Source organism: Gigantopelta aegis, chromosome 14, assembly GCF_016097555.1.
Source record: "Gigantopelta aegis isolate Gae_Host chromosome 14, Gae_host_genome, whole genome shotgun sequence".
Lineage (NCBI taxonomy): Eukaryota > Metazoa > Mollusca > Gastropoda > Neomphalida > Peltospiridae > Gigantopelta > Gigantopelta aegis.
Window position 1 is genome coordinate 57,211,181 of NC_054712.1, and position 25,255 is coordinate 57,236,435.

The 25,255-nt window shown below is 38.6% G+C and overlaps 1 protein-coding gene across 1 annotated transcript; it reads right to left on the reverse strand.

Moving 5' to 3' along the window:
* Nucleotides 1–333: 333 nt before the first annotated feature.
* LOC121389473 (programmed cell death protein 5-like) lies at nt 334–24,168 on the reverse strand. The gene is made up of 5 exons (XM_041521119.1): nt 23,974–24,168; nt 18,591–18,702; nt 12,969–13,060; nt 9,452–9,523; nt 334–5,850 (listed from the first exon to the last, which is right to left on the reverse strand). The coding sequence occupies exons 1-5, from the start codon at nt 24,121–24,123 to the stop codon at nt 5,809–5,811; spliced, it is 468 nt and encodes a 155-aa protein (XP_041377053.1). The 5' UTR covers nt 24,124–24,168; the 3' UTR covers nt 334–5,808.
* Nucleotides 24,169–25,255: the final 1,087 nt, after the last annotated feature.

Genomic DNA, 25,255 nt, shown 5'->3' on the forward strand with positions numbered 1-25,255 from the left:
GATCTTTTATATGCACCATCCCACAGACAGGATAGTACATACCACAGCCTTTGTTACATCAGTTGTGGAGCACTGGCTGGAACGAGAAATAGCCCAATGGGCCCACCGACGGGAATCGATCCTAGACAAATGACATATCAGGCGAGCACTGAACTACGTCCTGCTCCAACCCAGAAAGAGTGCCTGGCATTCCCGCATCGTTTGGGTATTTCATTTTAAAATAGCATGCAGTGTTGCTAAACAAAATTAAAATATTCCTTTTATTTGCTTTCGGTCAGTCCCCGATTCACAAGTGGTCACACAGTGATTTAAGAAAGAACAACAACAAAATTGTAATTTTATTAGGAAATTTATTTCACAATAATAAAAAAAATAATGGAGAGCACAGAAGTACAGGGTTCACCATATGAACTATACACGTCTGGGATTTTCAATGAACACAAGTAGTTCCCAAAGAAATTTGTGTGTCCACTGTATATTATGTTTGGGGGGAAAATAAATTTGTTTGCTGCTTCATACTAAATAAATCTGAGATGTTGGGGTGGGTGTTTCTTGTTTACTATATTAACACTAATAAACAATAAATGGAAGATAAATTTGAAGTGTAGGTGGGGTTTTAAGTATTAATAAATGAAAACGAAGAAAAAAATAAACTTTTGTAATATAAAATACGGTACTGTTTTATATATATTTCCAAACTGTATTTTATTTGCAAGTAGGCCTAAATGGTATTAAATAGCACATTACGTCTGCATCAGTTGTGTGTTAAATACATGTATAACCTGTTGTCAGCCTTTGAATAAAGAGGAAATATAAACTAAATTTAATTACGTCTGCATCAGTTGTGTGTTAAATACATGTATAACCTGTTGTCAGCCTTTGAATAAAGAGGAAATATAAACTAAATTTAATTGTTAACTTGTTTATTAATACATCCAAGCCCACAAAACTAGAAGGGAAGTAACTCTGTATTGTACATGATTCTACTCAATCATGGATCTTGAACTTTGTTAATTGATCAAATTGCCAAATCAAACAATGCTTGCTGTACTCAATGTTGTGTTCAGAGGGTTGAGTGCTTGCGGACAATTTCACTGGTACCCTGTCATCTTCTGACATATCACATTCATCTAACATTAGGCACACAAAAAAAAAACCAGTCTAGCTCTTTGACAAAAGGGTGAATATGCAATCTAGCCTAATTAAGTAATATGGTTCTCAATACTTGATGTACTTAAAAAGTGAAATCACTAATAACTGATATAATAGGGTCTTGCTGAATTCTAAAACTACCAATCAAAATACGACATGTTGTTGTAATGATAAATTTTGTATTTTCTTGATTAGCCTATTCACCCACTTTGTGAAACAGCCTATTACTGTTATACATGTGTAGTAAAATAATGACATGCTCATAAATGGTCCTCCTGATCATGCCTCACATATTGGAAATATCACAACAACAAAAACTACAAGCATTCAGAGAGTACTACTAAAACAATACATGTCCCCTAACTGGCCCAACAATGTTTTGTTTTTGTATCTCCTAAGTTCAATCACATTGAAATTTAAATTTAAACTAACAGTACATCAAATTTTATAGCAATATATAAAATTTCATCATTATATCTTCAGGATTGGAAAAACAAAAGTCCTGAAATTTAGTTTTTCATATCTCCTAAGTTCAAGGGCCCCAACTCTGTGAAAAATGAATAAATTGCCATAAATGTCAAACTTGATCTGCAATAGTACATTGTAAAGCCAAACACAAACTTTCAGCTCAATATCTTGAGGCATTGGGGGAAAACAAGTCAAAGAAAGCAAATTTCTGTATCTTCTATAGTCCCCTCCGGTTGTACTGGTAAGGGACTAAAAATATGTCTATATATATATATTTTTCAAACTATATAAACCAGTATTCTGCCTGTTTTGTGAGATTACGTTAGAACAATGGCTGAACATGGAACTAGACATACACGATAAGCAGGTACATATATGTAGCCCATAACAAGGTGGACAGGGCGAGGGGAGGTGTGGGGAGGATCATGTCTGCCCTAGGACCTTTTCAAATGATATACCTGTAGATACAATTTCCTAAGAGACATACTGGGTGTAATGTAAGGAAGTATTCAGCTGTAGTCTGTCCCATCCTCCTACAAAAATATAGTTTTTTTGTGAAAATAATTTCAGTTTACTCCAATGTAACAAGAAAAGTAAAAGTGCTTTGGAATTTTTTTTTTTTAAATACAATTTTTGTGTGCAATTTAGAAAACAACTGGTTCAGAAATAAATAACTTGCTAATCGGTTCAGAAATAAATAACTTGTAGTAAATTCCATAGTATGGAAAAAGGCGTTCCTAATCGTAATGTGAGAACACCTAAATCGGAAGATTTTAAACAGTCTTATACACATACGATTAGTCACTATGACAAATCACATGCGACTAATTACAGGATGAAAATGCTGCTTAAGATATCCTGACAAACAATATTCACTGACCAACCAGCTATTCATGAATAATTACACAGCTTGAACTTAACAGTGGCAGCGAGAGCAATACAGGATACTCCCCGAGCATCTTGTGATATCATAATTTATCAGCACCAGTTGATAAAAGTATGAAATCCAAGGCTTGCCAAGGATTTTTATAGTTTTATCAACGAGTGCCGATATATTATGATATCACAAGACACGAGGGAGGTGTTCTTTATATCATCCATTATCATTCTTTGTGACAACTGTAAACAATGTCAGTAATGTGGGTTGAATGTCACTTTATTTGGCAGCAGTAGACTCATTAACTAGTAGAACGACAGTGGCGTGATGTCACTAATGATAGGTTTAGTGCTGAAACGTAATGTGGCGTAACAAAAGAAGCGATATCTCCTAGGAGAATATCACAGGAGATATCACAAATTATAGTGCCAGCGATATCTCCTAGAAAAGCCTTTAATGGATGATAAATTGCCATAGCTGAAGTATGAAATGTCAAAGATGATTATGGGCTCTACCTAGGCATACTTTTAGGCTTTTAATTTTGTTTATTTGTTGCAAAAGGTACTGGTTTAAAATTGCTGTGGGCAGGCTCAAAATTGCAGTAGGAGAGCATTTTGCCTTTGACAAAAACATTTCAAAATTGCCATAGGTAATAAATTGTTAGTTTCGAGCCCTGAATTGGGCCTAATAAACCCTAAGGTCTCTCATATTCTTAACTGAAGAAGCACCAGATAACATAAATGGCAAGGACATGTACCTGTCATTGTATAACCAAACAGATTAGGTCTTCAATCTCAAATGTCGAAACTGGAACAATTTGTCAGCTTTGACAAAAGGGTGAATATGTATTACAGCATAATTAAGTTATATTGGTTCACAATATTTTATGGGTTTTTTTTAAATCATCTCAATGACAACCACAGTTTTGCTGAATCCAACAACTACCAATCACAATATGTTCCATCGAATTTTGAACAGTTGCTTCTATACTATATAAGCCTATCCAGCCACTTCATGAAACAACCAGCCAATCACGGATCAAGCCCATCAACTGCACATAACTGTAAATAAACTTCATGATTTTGCCTTTGCACTCACACCATGTATTACCAATGACAAGTTCAATTCTAGCTACATAAGGTGAGCCACCTAGGGTTCCAGAAGCAGAGTCTGCCAGAGACAGATAAGAAAACCTGATAACCAACTACCCACATAACCAGACAAGACCTCATGTAAGCTTACTTAATAAGATATTATTTGATATAAGAATAACTTAGTAATAATAAATCTTTAGGGGGCGGGAATCAAAACCTTCTTCAACCTAGTACAAGTATACAGTTGTTTCATACTACTTCCTCCTACTAACAGTTGACTCCCTTGAGAGTGTTCATTGTTTCATTGGTAATAAAATTAAGTATGCTAAGCAACAGGCTTTTTAACCAATACCTACACTATACGGGTAAAACCCTCCAAATTAGATAGCTAGGCTAGTATAACTCCCCCTGTCATTGTATTCCATTATTATACAAAGACAGAGGGGGAGGGGTGGTCCTGAATGGCCGTTGAGTTCACTAGAAAAGGGACTTAGGACAATAGGTACAACCTTAACATGAAGTTAGGATTCACAGACAGCACGCAGACTGCATCAGTACATAGGGTGCATTGACTAATGATAACAATGCACCCGCCCCCCATTTAATGGCCCAGCACATACTCTAAAAAGGAGCCGGACAAAAGAATACCGGTTCCGAGTACACAATTGCACTGCACCCAGGGGAAGCTGGACAAAAGAATACCCGTCTACCCTATCCAACCCCCAAATACTTGCTGCTGGTAGTCTTAACAAGGAGGACGCCGTGGACCACTTCATCAACACCTGGACAAAACCCGGGTTGTCATGCCACGACCAGAAGAGGTAAGGCCCTTTCTAAGGGCCCTATGGGCAACCTAGGGAGACACTACAGCATCACAGAGGTTTAATTAACAAGCTACTCTCGATTCTCCTTTTGACCGACCATTCAAAATTGCGCCCAAATTCCTCAATCAAAATTGCGCACCTTTTCCCTTTGGCATATTAACTGCTCCATTCAAAATTCCATAGCACCACCACCACCACCCTCCGCCTGCTCCCTTGCACCTGCCAGTGCAGGCGGACCCTCCTCTCTCCCCCCCCCCCACACTTCCTGTCTTGTGCCCATGATAGGTGTGCGCTACAACAGCTTGTTCTGAATGTGCATGTAAAACCCATGACCTGACCTGACCTGACCTTCATGAAACCTGTCAGGGCTCGAAATTGGGGCCTGTGAGAAGCCAAATATCAGTCCATTTTTAGACTTAGCAGGTAACAGAAATTCACTTGCTAACAGCACCAAAATGATGATCTCATCTACTAGTTAGCTCATAATTCAGGTCTTAGTTTTGCACACACTGTCCCAAACCTTCCTCTCACCTCATGCTGTCTTATTTCCAGCAAGCCATGTTTTGTTAGAGGGACATATTTCTTTTGAACTGCTATTTAAAAATAATAATATTATTAATAACAGCAGACAAACTTTGACTTCCTACATGTACGTGCATTTCGAGCCCCGACGTTACTCTAATGAGTAGTTGAGTCACATTCGCTCTCTACTTTCCTACCAACTGACACTAAATATTACATTGTTCATATACTTAGCTATTAACCAAATTTGAAATATAAATATTTGGCAAAACAAAATTCATTACACTCACTCAAGTACAAAATACTCCCCTCTGACCAACTTAAACTAATAACTTCAATATGCCTATTCATTTATTGTTTTATTTTATGTCTACTACAAAAAAAAAACATGCTGCATAAAAAAATATACTCCACAGCAAAAAAAAAAAAGAAGTGTCATAGAGAACAAAAAACTCCACGAAACTGCCGATTGTCAAAGGCACTTTCAGGAGTTGACTTTGAAACTATATGAATTTTTACCTATTGGCATCACTTTTTTCACTGCATAAACGGAAAACAATTTCCTGCATGCAGTTAGCACTATTTACAAACAAAACAATGATACCTATTGTGCCATACTCTATTGTTATAGCTATGGAAATGTATCACAGTTATTCGGTCGCAGCCGGTTGATACCACACTCAGACAGACACTTAGAACATCCCATGTGACGTGAATTTGATTAATTCCTCCATTAAATAGTATTAATATCACACACTGTACAATCAAACTGTTCTGGAATCAAATAAAACATTCCTTCATCCACAGTTCTGTCCCTTGCTGACTGAAAAGCTGGGAGGTATTGTCGACTTTCATACAAGTAACAACGCCATCAGTCTTCATCCGAATCGATCTGAAATCTACGCCTATCAAACTAGAAGAAAAAAAGAAAACACTTCAGTTGCTATTTAGCATGCAAAAAACTCATTCTATGCCAGTCATAATAAACATTTCTAAGATCTACTTGTGTAATTTATTTTACAATTGTTTTTAATAATAAACATTTCTAAGATCTACTTGTGTAATTTATTTTACAACTGTTTTTAATAATAAACATTTCTAAGATCTACTTGTGTAATTTATTTTACAACTGTTTTTAATAATAAACCTTTCTAAGATCTACTTGTGTAATTTATTTTACAACTGTTTTTAATAATAAACCTTTCTAAGATCTACTTGTGCAATTTGGGGGCGGGATGTAGCCCAGTGGTAAAGCATTCGCCAAATGCGTGGTCGGTCTGGGATCGATCCCCGTCAGTGGGCCCATTGGGCTATTTCTCGTTCCAGCCAGTGCACCATGAGTCACTGGTATATCAAAGAATATGGTATGTGGTATCCTGTCTGTGGGATGGTGCACTGCTAAGACTATATGTCAAAATTACCAAAGTTTGACATCCAATAGCCAATGATTAATAAATGAGTGCTCTATTTGTGTCGTTAAAGAAAAAACAAACTTTATTAACATTTGAAATAAAGAGAAGCAATAAAACAAAGATGACATGACTGAACAAAGCTGAGTTGAATAAGTACCACTGCATGTATATCAAGTGTTGGCAAATAATACTCTGTTTAAGATTAGCCTAAAACTAATCCAAATACATGTACCGGTAGTTTCATCAGACTGGCTTAAAGTAATCTAACTTAATCTAACTAAATTTTTAACTGGCTATTGGATGTCAAACATTTGGTAATTCCGACATATAGTCTTAAGAGAGAAAACCCACCACATTTTTCCATTAGTAGCAAGGAATCTTTTATAAGTACCAACCTTGATACAGGATAGCACATACATGTACAACAGCCTTTGATATACCAATCGTGGTGCACTAGCTGGAACAAGAAACAGCCCATATACCAATTGTGGTGCATTGGCTGGAACAAGAAACAGCCCATATACCAATTGTGGTGCATTGGCTGGAACAAGAAACAGCCCATATACCAATTGTGGTGCATTGGCTGGAACAAGAAACAGCCCATATACCAATTGTGGTGCATTGGCTGGAACGATAAATAGCCCATATACCAATCGTAGTGCATTGGCTGGAACAAAAAATAGCCCATATACCAATCGTGGTGCATTGGCTGGAACGAGAAATAGCCCATATACCAATCGTGGTGCATTGTCTGGAACGAGAAATAGCCCATATACCAATCATGGTGCATTGGCTGGAACAAGAAATAGCCCATATACCAATCATGGTGCATTGGCTGGAACAAGAAATAGCCCATATACCAATCGTGGTGCATTGGCTGGAACAAGAAATAGCCCATATACCAATCGTGGTGCATTGGCTGGAACAAGAAATAGCCCATATACCAATCGTGGTGCATTGGCTGGAACAAGAAATAGCCCATATACCAATCGTGGTGCATTGGCTGGAACAAGAAATAGCCCATATACCAATCGTGGTGCATTGGCTGGAACAAGAAATAGCCCATATACCAATCGTGGTGCATTGGCTGGAACAAGAAATAGCCCATATACCAATCGTGGTGCATTGGCTGGAACAAGAAATAGCCCATATACCAATCGTGGTGCATTGGCTGGAACAAGAAATAGCCCATATACCAATCGTGGTGCATTGGCTGGAACAAGAAATAGCCCATATACCAATCGTGGTGCATTGGCTGGAACAAGAAATAGCCCATATACCAATCGTGGTGCATTGGCTGGAACAAGAAATAGCCCATATACCAATCGTGGTGCATTGGCTGGAACAAGAAATAGCCCATATACCAATCGTGGTGCATTGGCTGGAACAAGAAATAGCCCATATACCAATCGTGGTGCATTGGCTGGAACAAGAAATAGCCCATATACCAATCGTGGTGCATTGGCTGGAACAAGAAATAGCCCATATACCAATCGTGGTGCATTGGCTGGAACAAGAAATAGCCCATATACCAATCGTGGTGCATTGGCTGGAACAAGAAATAGCCCATATACCAATCGTGGTGCATTGGCTGGAACAAGAAATAGCCCATATACCAATCGTGGTGCATTGGCTGGAACAAGAAATAGCCCATATACCAATCGTGGTGCATTGGCTGGAACAAGAAATAGCCCATATACCAATCGTGGTGCATTGGCTGGAACAAGAAATAGCCCATATACCAATCGTGGTGCATTGGCTGGAACAAGAAATAGCCCATATACCAATCGTGGTGCATTGGCTGGAACAAGAAATAGCCCATATACCAATCGTGGTGCATTGGCTGGAACAAGAAATAGCCCATATACCAATCGTGGTGCATTGGCTGGAACAAGAAATAGCCCATATACCAATCGTGGTGCATTGGCTGGAACAAGAAATAGCCCATATACCAATCGTGGTGCATTGGCTGGAACAAGAAATAGCCCATATACCAATCGTGGTGCATTGGCTGGAACAAGAAATAGCCCATATACCAATCGTGGTGCATTGGCTGGAACAAGAAATAGCCCATATACCAATCGTGGTGCATTGGCTGGAACAAGAAATAGCCCATATACCAATCGTGGTGCATTGGCTGGAACAAGAAATAGCTCATATACCAGCTCTAGCACTCACCAAATTCGCCAATAGCAAATTTTAAAGACAATATCTGTCGATTTCTGCAATTTTTGAAGTTTAATAGACAATTAGGTGAAATGTTTTGCTCCCTCAGAGCTAGCACTGAAATGAATCAAGGTCAAGGTCAAGGCACTACGGGTATTGACATGTAAACAAAGACACTACTTTAAACAAAGATACTACTTTAAACAAAAATACTATGGTGACAATCCATATACGTTATTAATGCATTCAAAGTTATAAAACAAAAATATTTCAAAAGCAACTTTACATTGAAAGTTGTCCAACATTTAAAAAAAAAAAAACCTGAAGCACTAGTTCATTTTTATTTAAGGATATCCAAAATGACTTCATTCGAATTTGATGTCATTTCCATTCAAAAAGACACTGCACCACATATTCTTACGTCATTTGAATATCGGGTAATGGCTGACTGGAATTAAAATTGTGTGTACAGCTTACAAAAATATGTTGCATTAAGCTTGAGATTATATGATAAAGAGATTATTATCCCTCGTGTATTTCGGTATCGTCAATATCATATATTAGGAATAAAAATAATGTATTATCCTCACCAGAGGCCTGCATAATACAATTTGTATTCCTAATATACGATATTGCCGATACCGAAAAACACTCTCGTAATAACCTCTATGCATGTATATATTGATGGAAAGAAATATGGGATCACAAAGAATTGTAGAACAAATGTAATTCACCACTAGCATAGTAATGTCTGTATTTCATACCAAGTTGTAATGTGGGACTGAATGTCTGTGGTGTTGAATGTGCTGCCTATACATGTGTATGTTGCCAGTCAACTTCGGACCATATCAACTGATTTTTGATGCAGTCATTATTCCTTGTTACTATCTGTGTGATCCTTTATTTCTTCCATTACTATATATTACACTGTTTTACCTTCACAGTAGTCTTCTTCTGAGTCTGCTCACTAACCCGCGACAACAAACTAATCAGCTGGTCTTCAGTTAGCTAGATAAAAGAAGCACTGTCAGAGTACTGCTCAAATATTACATGTGCCCTACTGGGACCAACACATTTTCACATAGCCTAAATTCAAGAGCCATAACTCTGTGAAAAAACGGGTAAATCGCCACGTAAGTCAAACTTGATCTATAACAATACATAATAAAGCTATATATACATAATTTCAGCTCAATATCTTGAGATATAGCAAAAAAAAAAAGATAAAACATCTGGAAAACTAATTTTCATATCCCCTAACTTCAAGGGCCATAACTCTGTCAAAAATGGGTAAATACCCCATGAAAGTCAAACCTGATCTGTAACAATACATGATAAAGCTATGTACATAATTTCAATACGTTGAGACATTTTGAAAAAGAAGTCCAGAAAACTGTATATGTGACAGACAGAAAGACGGCATTAAAACCTACAGTGTCCTCTAGTTGGATCGATAACAGACTAATAAGTAAACCATAGTCTACCTATAGCTATCAGTGTTAGAGATTAAAACTTTTGGGCAGTATCCCAGTTGGATAGTAACATTTCAAAATCTGGTATCCCACCTGAGAATTTAGTATCCCACTTAAAAGAAATTCATAAATAACATCATAACAAACTTGGACAACACTGTTCTCATTCCCAGAGGAAACCTGCTGTCGCCACTTTATGGACTACTCTTTTTCGATTAGCAGCAAGAGATCTTTTATATGCACCATCTCAGACAGGATAGCACATACCACGGCTTTTGATATACCAGTAGTGGTGCACTGGCTGGAACGAGAAATAGCCCAATAGGCCCACCAACGGGGATCATTCCCAGACCGACTGCGCAATAATCAAGCGCTTTAACACTGGGCTACATCCCGCCACTAAACTTGAGGGAAGTTATCAACGGCTCGTGTAAATTAGATTATGGGGAGTCATTTAAGATTTATACGATGTTAAAAGAACTTCTATTTCGTATTGTGTTCATAATTTTCAGTTGTCACAAGCGTTAGCTTTATATCATTATCTTGTTTGGTTGATGTTCTGGTATGGTTGTGGTGCACCACTCGATGACGTTGAAGTGTTACATCCCATGAAACACTTTGATATGAACCAAGATATTTTTAATCATGTGGGTAATAAAATACCATACTGATACCAGATAAATTCACATGCTAAGAGGAGGCAAAGTTACTCTCATTCAACTATATATCTCAGGGGAGTGATAGGGAGCGACAGTGATAGGTCTGATTGATATCAAAAATTTTGACTGTACTAACTGGAGTGGTGTTAAGGTAGTACTAAACCAAATAACTTCAGGCTGGGTCAAAGTTCGAAGTGCACCAAACTTTTGATAGAGAAGTGAACACCACAAGTCCTGTGATTGGTGATAAATGTGAGTGTGTTGGTTGTAAAAAAACATAGTTTCATCTAGGCAAAAAATATATGCAATTCTATTTCATCTAGTACCACTGTGTCAAGTAACCTTGTGCTTGAAACATGTATGGGGTACCTGTAAAAAAAAGTACTCAAATTTTGTGCAGAACTAGGGTCGACATAGACGTTACCCGTTATTTCAGAAATGAGCAACTTGACTCCCAATTTTTTCTGATTCACTTTAAGGTCGAGGGATGGTGGTATTTATATTCGTGGCATTTATGTCGATTGATACGCTGCAGGTAGGAGTTTTAGCCACATGTTACTATTGTCGTCTATGGGATTTGATTTGGTGGCATACACCCTTAAGAGACACACACTGTCAATTCTATGAAATTTAAAAATAATTTCTACTGTTGCAACACTAAAAAAAAAAAAATTATTTACATATTTGTACTAACCACTAATCAACAAACGAACTACTATGAAAATGAGCTAGCAAGACAATATAAAATAGGACTAGCTAAGTTTGGTTGTTAAAATTTGAAAATAAGAAAATGTGGGAAGGAAGAAAATGTTTTATTTAATGACGCACTCAACACATTTTATTTACGGTTATATGGCGTCAGACATATGGTTAAGGACCACACAGATATTGAGAGAGGAAACCCGCTGTCGCCATTTCATGGGTTATATGGCGTCAGACATATGGTTACGGACCACACAGATATTGAGAGAGGAAACTCGCTGTCACCACTTCATGGGCTACTCTTTTCAATTAGCAGTAAGGGGTCTATTATATGTATCATCCCACAGACAGGATAGTACATACCACGTCCTATGTTACACCAGTTGTGGAGCACTGGCTGGAATGAGAAATAGCCCAATGAGGCCACAGATGGGGATTGATCCTAAACCATCGAGCGAGTGCTTTACCACTGGGCTATGTCCCTTCCCCAGGGAAATGTGGGAGAGGATCAACTAAAACCCAACAGGCAAGCATGAACATGTTTAATAATCAGCTTTGATGGTTTCAATTGTAAAATGTGGGAGAGGATCAACTAAAACCCAACAGGCAAGCATGAACATGTTTAATAATCAGCTTTGATGGTTTCAATTGTAAAATGTGGGAGAGGATCAACTAAAACCCAACAGGCAAGCATGAACATGTTTAATAATCAGCTTTGATGGTTTCAATTGTAAAATGTGGGAGAGTATCAACTAAAACCCAACAGGCAAGCATGAACATGTTTAATAATCAGCTTTGATGGTTTCAATTGTAAAATGTGGGAGAGGATCAACTAAAACCCAACAGGCAAGCAGGAACATGTTTAATAATCAGCTTTGATGGTTTCAATTGTAAAATGTGGGAGAGGATCAACTAAAACCCAACAGGCAAGCATGAACATGTTTAATAATCAGCTTTGATGGTTTCAATTGTAAAAGCAACACTGAACAGTGACAATGAAACAAAAACAAAATCTGTCATTGCCATTTATAGCGATTTTTAAGGTGAATTTGGTCTTTGCCATGAAAAATACCCCAGACCTCTCCCCTCCCCTTACCCAAAACACACACAGACTTACATTTAGTCACATGCTTACAAAGTAACATGAATTTTAATGTAAGTCATAAAGCACTGCTTAGAATGTGACCAATATTCGACCTGTGAAGCCACAATTGGAGTTTTTACCACTTAAGAAATGAAAACACCGGTGAACATTTATCAAAATAAAAATACTGTCATATTTAACATAAATAGTGACAGTATACATACATGTTTATGTGTATGTGTAGCAACATGTTTTATGGGTGTGTACATGTACTCATAATTTTGTTTTAAAAATATCAATGACTATTAAACATCAGACTTCATTAAGTATACATTCACGAATATTTAAGTAATGAAAGTACTTGAAGTGTATGAACCCTGTTAACAGCATATTTTGTTTTATGCTGTTATAAATATTTATCAAAATATAAATATTTAACAGCATTTCCAGAACATTTATGAATATTTAACAGCACTTATTGATGTATACACTTATGAATATTTGTCAATATTAATGAATATTTAACCCAGACTAACCTTTTGTTGTATTTGTCCAGTCCGTGCCATCTGAATCAGCATGTTTTCTACCATTTGAGCCTTGTCAGCCTTGGCTACAGCTATTGTGTTCACTAGAAAAACAAACCACAGTCTCTGTCATGGCAGAACATTGAATTGCAACCCAACGGCAATAAGCATTCTGGGAGTACTGCTAAAGCAATACATGTCCCCTACTGAACCCAACTATTTTTCGTGTCTCCTAAATTTAAGGGACATACCTTTATGAAAAGTTGGTAAACATCATGAATGATAAATGTGATCAGTAACGGTATATGATAAAGAAATATACAAAATTTCTTCTCAATATATCCAGGTATTGCAAAAGAAAAATCTCCTAAGTTCAAGGGCCATAACTCTGTCAAAAATGGGTAATTTGCAATGAAAGTCAAACTTGATATGTAACAGTACATTATAAAGTTATACAAAAGATTTCAGCATAATATCTCAAGGCATTCTGAAAAAACATCAGGAAAACTGTATGCGGAACAGACGGATGGTCAGACAGGATGGTAATGAAACCTATAGTCCCCTCCGGTTGGACCGGTAGGGGAGTAATAATGAAGTGTATACACAAAACATTAGAGGTGAAAATGACAGAGGAACAAAGTTAAACTTTCTTTTGTTTAACAACACCGCTAGAGCACTTTGATTTATTAATCATCGTTTACTGGATGTCAACCATTTAATCATTTTAACAAACAGTCTTAGAGACAAAGCCTGCTACATTTTCCTATTAGTAGCAAGGGATCTTTTATCATCCCACACAGGATAGCACAAACCACAGCCTTTGATATATCAGTCATGGTGCACTGGCTAGAACGAGAAATGGGCTCACCAACAGGGATCGATCTTAGACCGACCATACATCAAGTGAGCACTTTACCACTGGGCTATGTCCGTCCCTATTGCAAAGGAACAGTGCAAAAGCCGACAAATAAACTTCTCAAATTGATTTCTGTTTGCTACAAAATCAGAAATATCTTTCTGGATATTTACATGCAAGCATAAACATTCAACTACATACATATATATATATATATATATATATACTGGTATATATATATATATATATATATATATATATATATTAGCGCAAGTAAATCATACATGTACTTGAGATATTTTTCAAGTCATTGAATGATGCAGTACACCATTTTTCAATACAGAATAACTAGTTAATGATGCCGGATATCTGCTTTATCCTTATCCTATATTTTAAATTGAAAATATGTGAGTAAAAACTAAAAACTAGGGGTGCAACGATACGGTCAAAACCGTATTGCGATATATTGCGATATAAGAAACTGTATTGCAATATGTATTGCAATATAATTGATATTATTTATGGGTTGGGTTTTTTTTAATGAAAATAGAAGGCATAACTTTTTAATGATCTTTATTAGTTTCAGCTGTCAGGCTAAATGTTTTAGGCCATATTTTTATTTTTTAACACAATACTAGTCTACTAGAACACTGGCATGGCGGTGTCAAACTATTGATGATGATGATGATGATGATAACTAATTTATCGTGTCCATATACCACTAGGGTTTCGAACACGCCCATCCCGAGTCCGACCTCCGATAAGATCGGTGGCCTGACTCGGGATGGGGGGGGGGGGGGGGGGGGGGGGATGAAAATGGGCAGAATTTTGAAAATAGCAATTAGTAAAAAAGTTAATAGAATAAAAAAAGGAAAAAAAAAAGGTTACAATCCAAAAATAAAAAAGAATTGACTGCTCGGCCGAATATTTATATAATTTGGAGCATTTTAGAAGGAAAGTCCAAAATTAAATAAGAGAAAGAAAAGAGGATTGGACTATTTAATAATATTTTAAAAAAAAGAAGAAGTAATTTCGACATAAAATTTTGAACGCAGATCTAAAAGTTTAAAGTCCGATCGATATGTCCACGCGAGTGGCCTCGTTAAGGCCATTTGGGTGCACAGCTTAAAGGGACGAGATAGGTTGCATCCTATCAAGAAAACCCCTAGATTGACAGTCGATAGACGTTGAAGGTGTACTGCTGTGCTGAAATACAGATCTTGAGAAGCCGGATCTGTCTGAACGAGAGAGATTATCAGACTAGGGTATAGTCCAGTCGTCATGGGTTGGTATAGTGGTGCGGACGGGCCCGACTCCGGAGGATATGAGATGGTATCACTATAAAGCAAGGTAAAGTCTAGAAAAAGAGTAGTAGGGGCCGACCCCGCTTCCTATTTCTTCTTAGAGTGGGGCGGTCAATCTTCCAGTACTGCTAGGACAGGCTCGGACATGTAGAGACTAAACGCGAACAACCGTGGCGTTCTGCAGAATGGCCGTCATACGAGTCACGAAAAAAACCTGTCGACAGTCAGACGGAGAAATGACGTGGAAGCAAGGAATCTCGCTAAAAAAGAATCCAACCTGGTGGTGCAGGCTGTCGAAATGAGAAGCGTTCCAGCGTTCAATCAGTTCCAATGGCCGCATACATTCCAGTAGAAAACTTCATTTCGCTGACAAAAACAACGAAATGAGGGACCCCCCAAGTCGAGCACACGAAAGCACGTGCAGTGTGCACAAGCGAAACAAACACGTCTTACCGCGTGGAGCTCCAGACTGTGAATGGTCAAACTATTCATAAATTGTCACATTCAGAAATCCTTACTATCGGGCTTTTCCGTTGCTGCTCGCTTAACACGGAAATGTACGTATTGAGTCACAATGTTTCGCCAGATCGACCGAACCAGAGCCGAGGTTATTAGCCGAGGTATTTTGAACGATCGGCCGAAGTATTCCGAGTTCAGTGAAAAACAGCGAAGTGTGATTCTCATTTGTTGGTTTATTTCTTTGAAGATGATAGCCGTAGCCATAGCCCAACGTAAATGAACAACGAATGATAATGTGTAAGTAACAAAACATTTATTTGTAATTATCGTTAACTGGTTATTTTCACTGGACTTTTGACATGTTTTGTTTAGAAGTTAGAACCAAGTATAACCGACCTATCACTTCGTATGCCAACAAGTAAGCCGACTACGCTTGACATGATTGTTACATTTCCTGTCATCACCAATTAATAAAATGATGTGGTTTTTGTTTGTTTGTTTGCCTATTTCAAATCAAATAAGTTACAAGGAAAAAAATCGCGGTACGCAAAACTGTACCGCGGTTTGTATCGAGCTGATCAATTATCGCGGTATACCGGTTTATCGTTGCAGCACTACTAAAAACGTGTACCCCGTAATATGATTTTTGTCAAAAATTAAACCAATAGTCAGGTTAAAATACAGCATAAAATTTATATACTCTTCAAAAGAAGAAACGCAAAACCACATTGTCGTAACATTTGGAGAATTGATTTAATTATTGAATGGTGAGTCCGATAATTACCAAATGTTGCAGGATTGTTCACAATTCACTCTAGTCCATTGTGAGTAAGTGATAGGACACACCACCAAGGTTAAGGTCATCTGGAGTCAATACAGGGTGTGGCCTCCGCGTGTGTTGACAACTGCCTGGCACCGCCTGCCCATTGAAGCAACCAGAGTACGGATGACGTCCCGGGGGATGGTGGCCCACTCGGCCTGCAAGGCTGCTGCCAGCTCGGGCAGGGTCTGGGGCTGTGGTTGTCGCTGTCGGAGGCGTCGGTCCAACTCGTCCCATAGATGCTCAATTGGGTTCAAATCCGGGGATATCGATGGCCAAGGAAGGACATTAATGTTGTTGTTCTGTAGGAAAGCCGTTGTGAGACGTGCTGTGTAAGGCCTGGCGTTGTCATGTTGGAACACTGCGTTGGCGTTGGCCATAACTGGAACGATGTGTGGCCGGAGGATCTGGTCAATGTAGCCCTGTGCATTCAGGTTGCCCTGCACGTGGACCAGGTCAGTTCTGCCAGTGTGTAAAATGGCTGCCCACACCATGACACTACCCCCGCCGAATCTGTCCACTTCCTGCACGCAGTTTGCCGCATAACGTTCACCACGACGCCTATACACGCGACATCTTCCATCATGACGTCGGAGCAGAAATCGGGACTCGTCACTGAACCACACCTGTCTCCATCGCAGTTGAGGCCATTGTCGATGAATCTGGCACCACTGCAGTCGGAGTCGACGGTGTTGTGGTGTTAAGATGACACCTCGAACTGGACGTCTGGCACGAATTCCTACCTCACGTAGGCGGTTCCGTACGGTCTGGTCGGATATCCTGCGCAAACCTGGTATTGCTGCGGCTGTGGAGGTGGCAGTAGTCAATCGTTCCCGAAGGTGGCGTACCCGGATGTAGCGGTCCTGCCCGGGGGTAGTGACCCGTGGTCGACCGGATCTAGGGAGGTCACGTGTTGATCCATGTTGCTGGTAACAGTCCCACAGTCTGGAGATGGTGCTTGGGGACACATGGAATGCCCTGGCAACGGCCGTTCTGGATTCGCCTGCGTCTAGTCGGCCGATGGCATTGTTTCTCTGCGGTTCACTGAGACGTGGCATGTCCTGGATTGTCAACTGTCGGCCAGATACAGAGGCCAGGCAAGCGAACACCCTGCACTTTTATACTGTCGGTGTTCATGTTGCACGTGCAGACAACGCACGTGCAGTGGTGACATGGTTTGCACGTGGCTGCGTTTTTGCGAATATTCACATTTTGGAACTTTATTGTACAGTAGCTGCGTTTTATCGAATGTAACCGTGGGAATGTGTTTGGGACATGCAATGACCTTATATTCACAAAGCATGAACCGGTAGGAAACATAAAATCGGAGTTATAACCCATTTGTACCCTTTTGCGTTTCTTTTTTTGAAGAGTATACTTTGATTGGTACATGTACATATAGTGACTGATATTATCTTAATAGTCCAGTTCGACTTGCAAAAGGGACTTGGCTTACCAAATGTTTTGTACCAGATATTGAGGGGCAAAATAAGGGGTTTGCCTAACATTGAAACAACAAAGTTAGCTAAGCCTAATACACAACAATATATAGTAACCAAGCTTTTAAATTTTTTATGGGGTGGGGTGGGTTTTTTGGGGGGCATGGGGTTGCAACCCAGCGAGAACCGATAATATTATCAAAAATTATTTGTTGTTGCCAACTGACTCCCAACACTAGTATTTTCCCAAGCTTGTTTACGCATTTGTGCAGTACCATGCCTCGGTAGTCCAGCGCCATCTTGCCTTAATCAGTGCCATGCTGTCCTGAGATTAAACAAGCCTTGTTCAATCATTAATTCTAAAATTGCAGGTCTTGAATTTAATGGCGACCATGCGGAAAATTGCCACAGTGCCTTAGACATATGTCCCAATGCCCTGAAAATTATTTTGCTTGTTACTAACTAGGTCAAATGGCCTTGACCTCTCATTTGTCAAATTCGAGGACTGAACTTGCCTTTAAAAAAAACTCAGAAATTTATGTATTATTAATTAATAAAATATGCCTGTAATATATTTTGTCATTCATTTATTAAAGCAAGCACATTAATTACATCTATTTTTATTTCAACTAATTTTTGTTTTGAATGATAAACAAAAACAAATGCCCTTAAAATGGTAAAAATGCCCCCCAAATGTTCAGTCTACCACGTGGTGCCAAATTTGTAGGGAAAACTTTACTAGTACTCTGCACTTACACCGTGCCCTGGCTGACTGGTCCAGCACCTGACTGAGAATGGAATTCTTCATCTCCACTGCCTGTCTCTGTTTCTGCTCAGCTTCTTCTTGAGATGGACCACCGCCAGGACCCTATGATGGAAAATACACAAAACTACATATACATGTATTAAGATTCTTCATCTCCACTGCCTGTCTCTGTTTCTGCTCAGCTTCTTCTTGAGATGGACCACCGCCAGGACCCTATGATGGAAAATACACAAAACTACATATACATGTATTAAGATTCTTCATCTCCGCTGCCTGTCTCTGTTTCTGCTCAGCTTCTTCTTGAGATGGACCACCGCCAGGACCCTATGATGGAAAATACACCAAACTACATATACATGTATTAAGATTCTTCATCTCCACTGCCTGTCTCTGTTTCTGCTCAGCTTCTTCTTGAGATGGACCACCGCCAGGACCCTATGATGGAAAATACACAAAACTACATATACATGTATTAAGATTCTTCATCTCCGCTGCCTGTCTCTGTTTCTGCTCAGCTTCTTCTTGAGATGGACCACCGCCAGGACCCTATGATGGAAAATACACAAAACTACATATACATGTATTAAGATTCTTCATCTCCACTGCCTGTCTCTGTTTCTGCTCAGCTTCTTCTTGAGATGGACCACCGCCAGGACCCTATGATGGAAAATACACCAAACTACATATATACATGTATTAAGATTCTTCATCTCCACTGCCTGTCTCTGTTTCTGCTCAGCTTCTTCTTGAGATGGACCACCGCCAGGACCCTATGATGGAAAATACACCAAACTACATATATACATGTATTAAGATTCTAAGAAGGGGAGGTTAGTAAACAGTTACATTGCAATTCAGAATGAATGTTTTATGACACCCCAGCACACAAATACACATAAATCTGCTATCAGCATTCCGTGTTTTCGCTATAGAGGTATCTCTGCCTGAGAGTGAGCATAAGAATCAGTCACTTCATACCATAGTCATTTTATACCATACTGCCTGGTTATTTCATATCCTAGTCATTTCGTACTATAGTCATTTCGTACCCTAGTCATTTTGTACCCTAGTCATTTTGTACCCTTGTAAAAAGGTAATTTCACACCCTAGCCATTTCGTACCCTTGTAAAAAGTCATTTCATACCCTAGTCATTTTGTACCCTTGTAAAAAGTCATTTCATACCCTAGCCATTTCATACCAGTGTATAACAAGGGAATCAACATATCATAAAAGCAGTTGTACTGCATTTTTGTCACAAAGATGCAATGCTTTTCATTTTTTTAAGCTTTATTTTGACAGTTGGAAATTCAGAACACGTTATTGTGTATTATGTTTTTATTACTCATCAACTGTCAGATCTTGTTATGACGACCACATTCGTCGCTGGGTCGTTTTGTTGTTATATATAAGTATCAAATTTGTGTGCTGTTAACCTGCAGTTACAACATCTTTTATTATGTAATGTCATTGTAAAGAGATTCTTCCAGACGTAGATTTCACATAAATTTGTTTATGCACTAAATTAAATTGTTTATAAAGGTTAAAAAAAAAATCATTTGCAGATGGCGTTTGCATCTTATAAGAGGTTTGTAATGTAATAATACTAATATGTTATTTTGTAAAAGATAATACCAGGGTCTGACATTACAAATGTTTGTTATGGTACAAAATGTCTTCAGTTATGGTACGAAATGACTTTTTGCAATGGTACAAAATGACCAGGATACGAAATAACCAGTGTACGAAACAACCAGTGTATGAAACGACCAAGTTAGGTACAAACTGACTATGATACGAATTGACTAGCAACTGATAATAACATTCCAAATGTCTATATTCTGTCCCACATGCTATGGAATTTACTACAAGTTATTTATTTCTGAGGCAATTGTTTTCTAAAGTGAACACAAAAATATAAAAATTTGTTATTTCCAAAACACTGTTACTTTTCTTTTTACGTCAAACAAAACTGAAACTATTTACTCTCTCGTTCAGGGGCTAGACAGACTTTTGTACGGTTATGATCACTCTATAGCGAAAATGCAGAATGGCTGACTACCATATATGGTAGACAAAGATTCCCGCTCTAATACAACATGGCTGTTAAAGTAAAATGTTGTGACTGAAATTTCAAGGTACAGGGCATTCAAAATGGTAATGTTTTATATGATAATTGTAGTCCACTTTAAACATGTATTTCTCCCATCCCACACTCTGTTATTTTTTTTTATTGGACAAAAACATTAATTTGATGGGTCCTGCAGTGAACCTATATTACTGGAAATAGTCCTATTAGGCTGACATTTGTTGTGGTGTTCTTTCATAAGCTACGGGCATTTTACTTTATGAATTAACATTACGTTGCACAATAACCACCCCCACCCCCTAATTACGTTTTGTCACACATCCCATAATTCCCACTCTTCTCAGTGCACGTTGGGTAGTTCTCGAATGACCCATTATTCAATCGTAAATAATAAAGAAGTAACATACCGCTGGTCGGTAAATGTTATATTTGACCGGATCAACTTTATTAAGTTTCAATATCTATAATACACAATCTAATAATCTCCCAGCAGAACTATTACATTGTAACAGTGTTCAAACTCGCACGTGCTGTTCGTCACATGATGTGACATCGGGTACGGCCATTACTTCAAAGGGAGTGAGTAGCACATTTAAATTAAAGGGGTTTTTTCACTTAATTTACAACTACTGTAGTAACGTTGTTGTTTTTTTAATTACAAAAACCATACCAAAAATGATTTAAAAAAAATATAAAAGAAAATAATAAAATATTTGAAAACGAAACGAAACATATGTACACACCTTTTTACAAAATAAGATCGTCTGCTTAAAATAGCACAGCAAATGACAGTGTAGGGTGCACATTAAGTCAATACTTTACTTTCTACGTCCGTTCGGACTATGTAAATAGCGGATTGGATGTGTTGCAATAGATCCCAAATATGTGTTAACGCAAATGGATGAATTAAAACAAAAAGTTGTATTCTTCTACCAAAACTGTATTATATCAGACAATGTAGGCATTATTACTAAAAACTACGACACAACAGACTGTATCAAAACAAGATACACCTAATTTGCATATCCAGGTCAGACTTGATCGTCACGTGTTCGTAATCAATCGGAAAACCAAAACGAAAGCTAAATTTGTAAACATTTTTATGAGTTCAAGTGTTCACAATGAGAGCAACTTTGGGAATCTTTATTGGGAAACCGTTGGGTCGTAATTGGGAAAAGGTTTGATATTGGATTGGGAATTTACGTTAGGGGAATGGGACCGTTCACCGGCCCCTAAATGTATGGTAGATTATACCCAGCCGATGGGTACCTAAAGGGGGGTCAGTGGGGCAAAGGAAATGGCTGAAGTGATTGGGTTGACATTACAGAAACCGAAAACGGCCTAAGTGATTCTCATTAAAAAAAAAAAAAATATTACTGAAAAAATAATTTCCACAATTTCTCCGACGACGGAAATCCGTCTCACGACGGACAGTTAACAGCCATGCAACAAAAATTCTAACTTTGATACTAAATACATGTACCTTTACATTGATAATTTTCGCTGATTACAAATATGTAACATAGTAACCACTAATACACACACACTACAAGATTGATTGATTGATTGATTGAATGTTTGTTTAACGACACCCCAGCACAAAAAAACATATCGGCTATTGGGTGTCACATATGGTAAGTATATGAACATATTTGTATAGACTCATGTAAAACCACAGTGTAAGGAGCTGTGGGGGGGGGGGGAGTATAATACAATATATAAAATCAAGTTAAGTATATCTTAAAATTTTGTATAGAAGTCAAAGTGTTTTAAAAACTTTACAATTAACATTGGATGGAATTTAAACGATTCCAAAACATTTCCGTTGCCAAATATATCATTTCTTGTCGGCTTGAGATGATCACACTCCAACAAAATGTGCCGCACAGTCAGTGTACCCTGACAGTGTTCACACTGAGGAGGAGTGTCCTTCTTTAAAATAAATGAATGCGTCAAATATGTATGGCCGATGCGGGCACGGCATAAGACTACTTCATCCTTCCTGCATCGCCTGTAGGATGACTGCCACTCTCCCAGGACTGCCTTGACAGAATGAAGCTTATTCGCAACCGCACCGTCCCAATCATCTTGCCAAGTCGAAAAGATATATTGGTTAATATGAAATTTAAAATCACTGTAGGGGACACCAACATGGACACGGGGCAAGTTCAAAGCAGACTTGGCAGAAGACATCTGACAGCACCTCTTTCAATGTTCCGGTTAAATACGTAGGTGCTGATGGTTTCTTTTGGGTTTTTGTTTTTTTTCTATCCCACTGCTCCCTTTCCTTTCTCTCCTTTGAATTCCGTCTCATTTCTTCCCGATCTGGCAACTCCTCCTATCTTTCAACTTCTTTCGCTGTCCACCTCCACATCCCAGTTCTTGTCTTTCCAACCGCGACAGGTGCTTGTCTTTTGCTGCTATCCGTGCCACAAACCTGCCATTCTCCATCAGCTTTTAGCTGTGGACTTAGTCTGACCACTTCGGGGAATGTTCAGTAGTTCCTTCTGGCATTGCTAAGAGGCACTTGTAACTACCTACTATGCTCCCCTACTACCGGCGGTCATTAAATAGTGCCATGGGTCCGTCCAGCTTAATTAGCAGCAGATGAGGAGGATGCCAGGTGGGTATAGGGAAGTACACAGAGACTGTGTAGTAGTGCTGGTATAAAGTGCTCTTACTGGCAGTAGCTAGTGGGAATTTACTTATTAGCTCAGTTGGTAGAGTGCTGAATTCTAATACTGAGAGTCTGTGGTTCGAATCCTCTCACTCAGTGGAGGTCGATTTTTCTGCTACAACTCCACCCGTGGAACTCGAAAATTATTAATGTAAAGATATTTGACCGGGAATCTTTGTCTACCATGTGGTAGTCAGCCATTCCGTATTTTCGCTATAGAGTAATCTCTGACGGCAGAGAGTGATCATACTGTCCAAATATCCATATAGCTCTCAAACGGCAAAGTACTTGGGCTAGGACAGACAATCAACTATAGCTCTCAAACGCCTGTCACCAGATCAGATTACAATATTACCAAAACATCTAATATAATGTTTAATGGAATCTGCAAATTGGTATATTTTATAAATACATTAATTAAGATTATAATTACTGACCAAACTCCCACCAGACTCTCCTTTCCAAAATTACGACAACCACGATAATACAGCAAGTGATAGTAGTGATCATGAATAAACGAAATTCTACAAATCATGGAAATTAATTCCCGGCGTAGATCGTTAAATTAAATATAACAATATCTTTGGCAACATCTAATTTTGTCATTACCCCATACTGATTCTGGAGTTCCGCCATGCGTCGAGCTCGAATCGCTTCCAAATCGTCGTCAGCCATTTTTTTCTCTTTATCTTCGTCCTTCAGATGGAGAGACCCGCAATAATGATTACGTAGATTCGTATGGACGCTAATATAGAACATAACATAGCTAGTGTTGTTAAACACTAGCACACACACACACACACACACACACACACACACAGTGACACATACACACACACATACACACACAGTGACAGTGACACACGCACGCGCGCACACACACACACAGAGAGACAGACATATAGCCACACACACAGAGACAGACATAAAGCCACACACACGCACGCACACAATGTAAATGTGAGATACGGAGTAGGGTGTGGAAAATAAAACTTAATCAGCCCGACGAACCACAGCTTTGAGAAATTTAAAATGGCTTTCATTTTATATTTTCGGCAATATAATTTTTACATTATTAAACGCAGAATCATAATTTTGGTGTTTAGTCCGAAGTTTTGGGCTTCAACGAATCTATTTTAACCATTTACTAGCTTGATCTAGAAAAATTTAAATCATAGGACATTCAAGATGGCCGGTAATATTCGTCTAATTTTTCTTTCGAATATAACATTTAATCTTCGCAATATACTAGTATCTGGCACAATACTTTTTATGTTTAGGCATGGTTTTGGAGTGGTGCACTGGTTGGAACGAGAAATAGCTCAGTGGTAATACAGACAGGAATCGATTCTAGACCGACCGCGCATCAAGCGAGCGCTTAAATATATCACTGAGCTACTTCCCGCCATTAAAAGCGAATCCTTATTAATTGAAACAACACGTGTCACACACATACAGGGTTTTCTTTTTTGTATTCAGTTCAACGATGAAAGCAATATAAAATTGAGTTTGGTGTAAGTTTCTTATTTTTACTATCTTTGAGTAACAGCTAGCGTGGCAATCAAATTTGTGTGGGCGGGACCCGGTTCAGTGGTACAGCGATCTCCGTCGGTGGGCCCTTTCTCGTTCCAGCCAGTGCTCCACAACTGGTGTAACAAAGGCCGTGGTATGTACTATCCTGTCTGTGGGATGGTGCATATAAAAGATCCCTTGCTGCTAATCGAAAAGAGTAGGCCATGAAGTAGCGACAGCGGGTTCCTCTCTCATTATCTGCGTGGTCCTTAACCATATGTCCAACGCCATATAACCGTAAATAAAATGTGGTGAGTGCTTCGTTAAATAAAACATTTCCATTTCCAATTTTTGTGTGCTATAGGTGACATCGCAATAA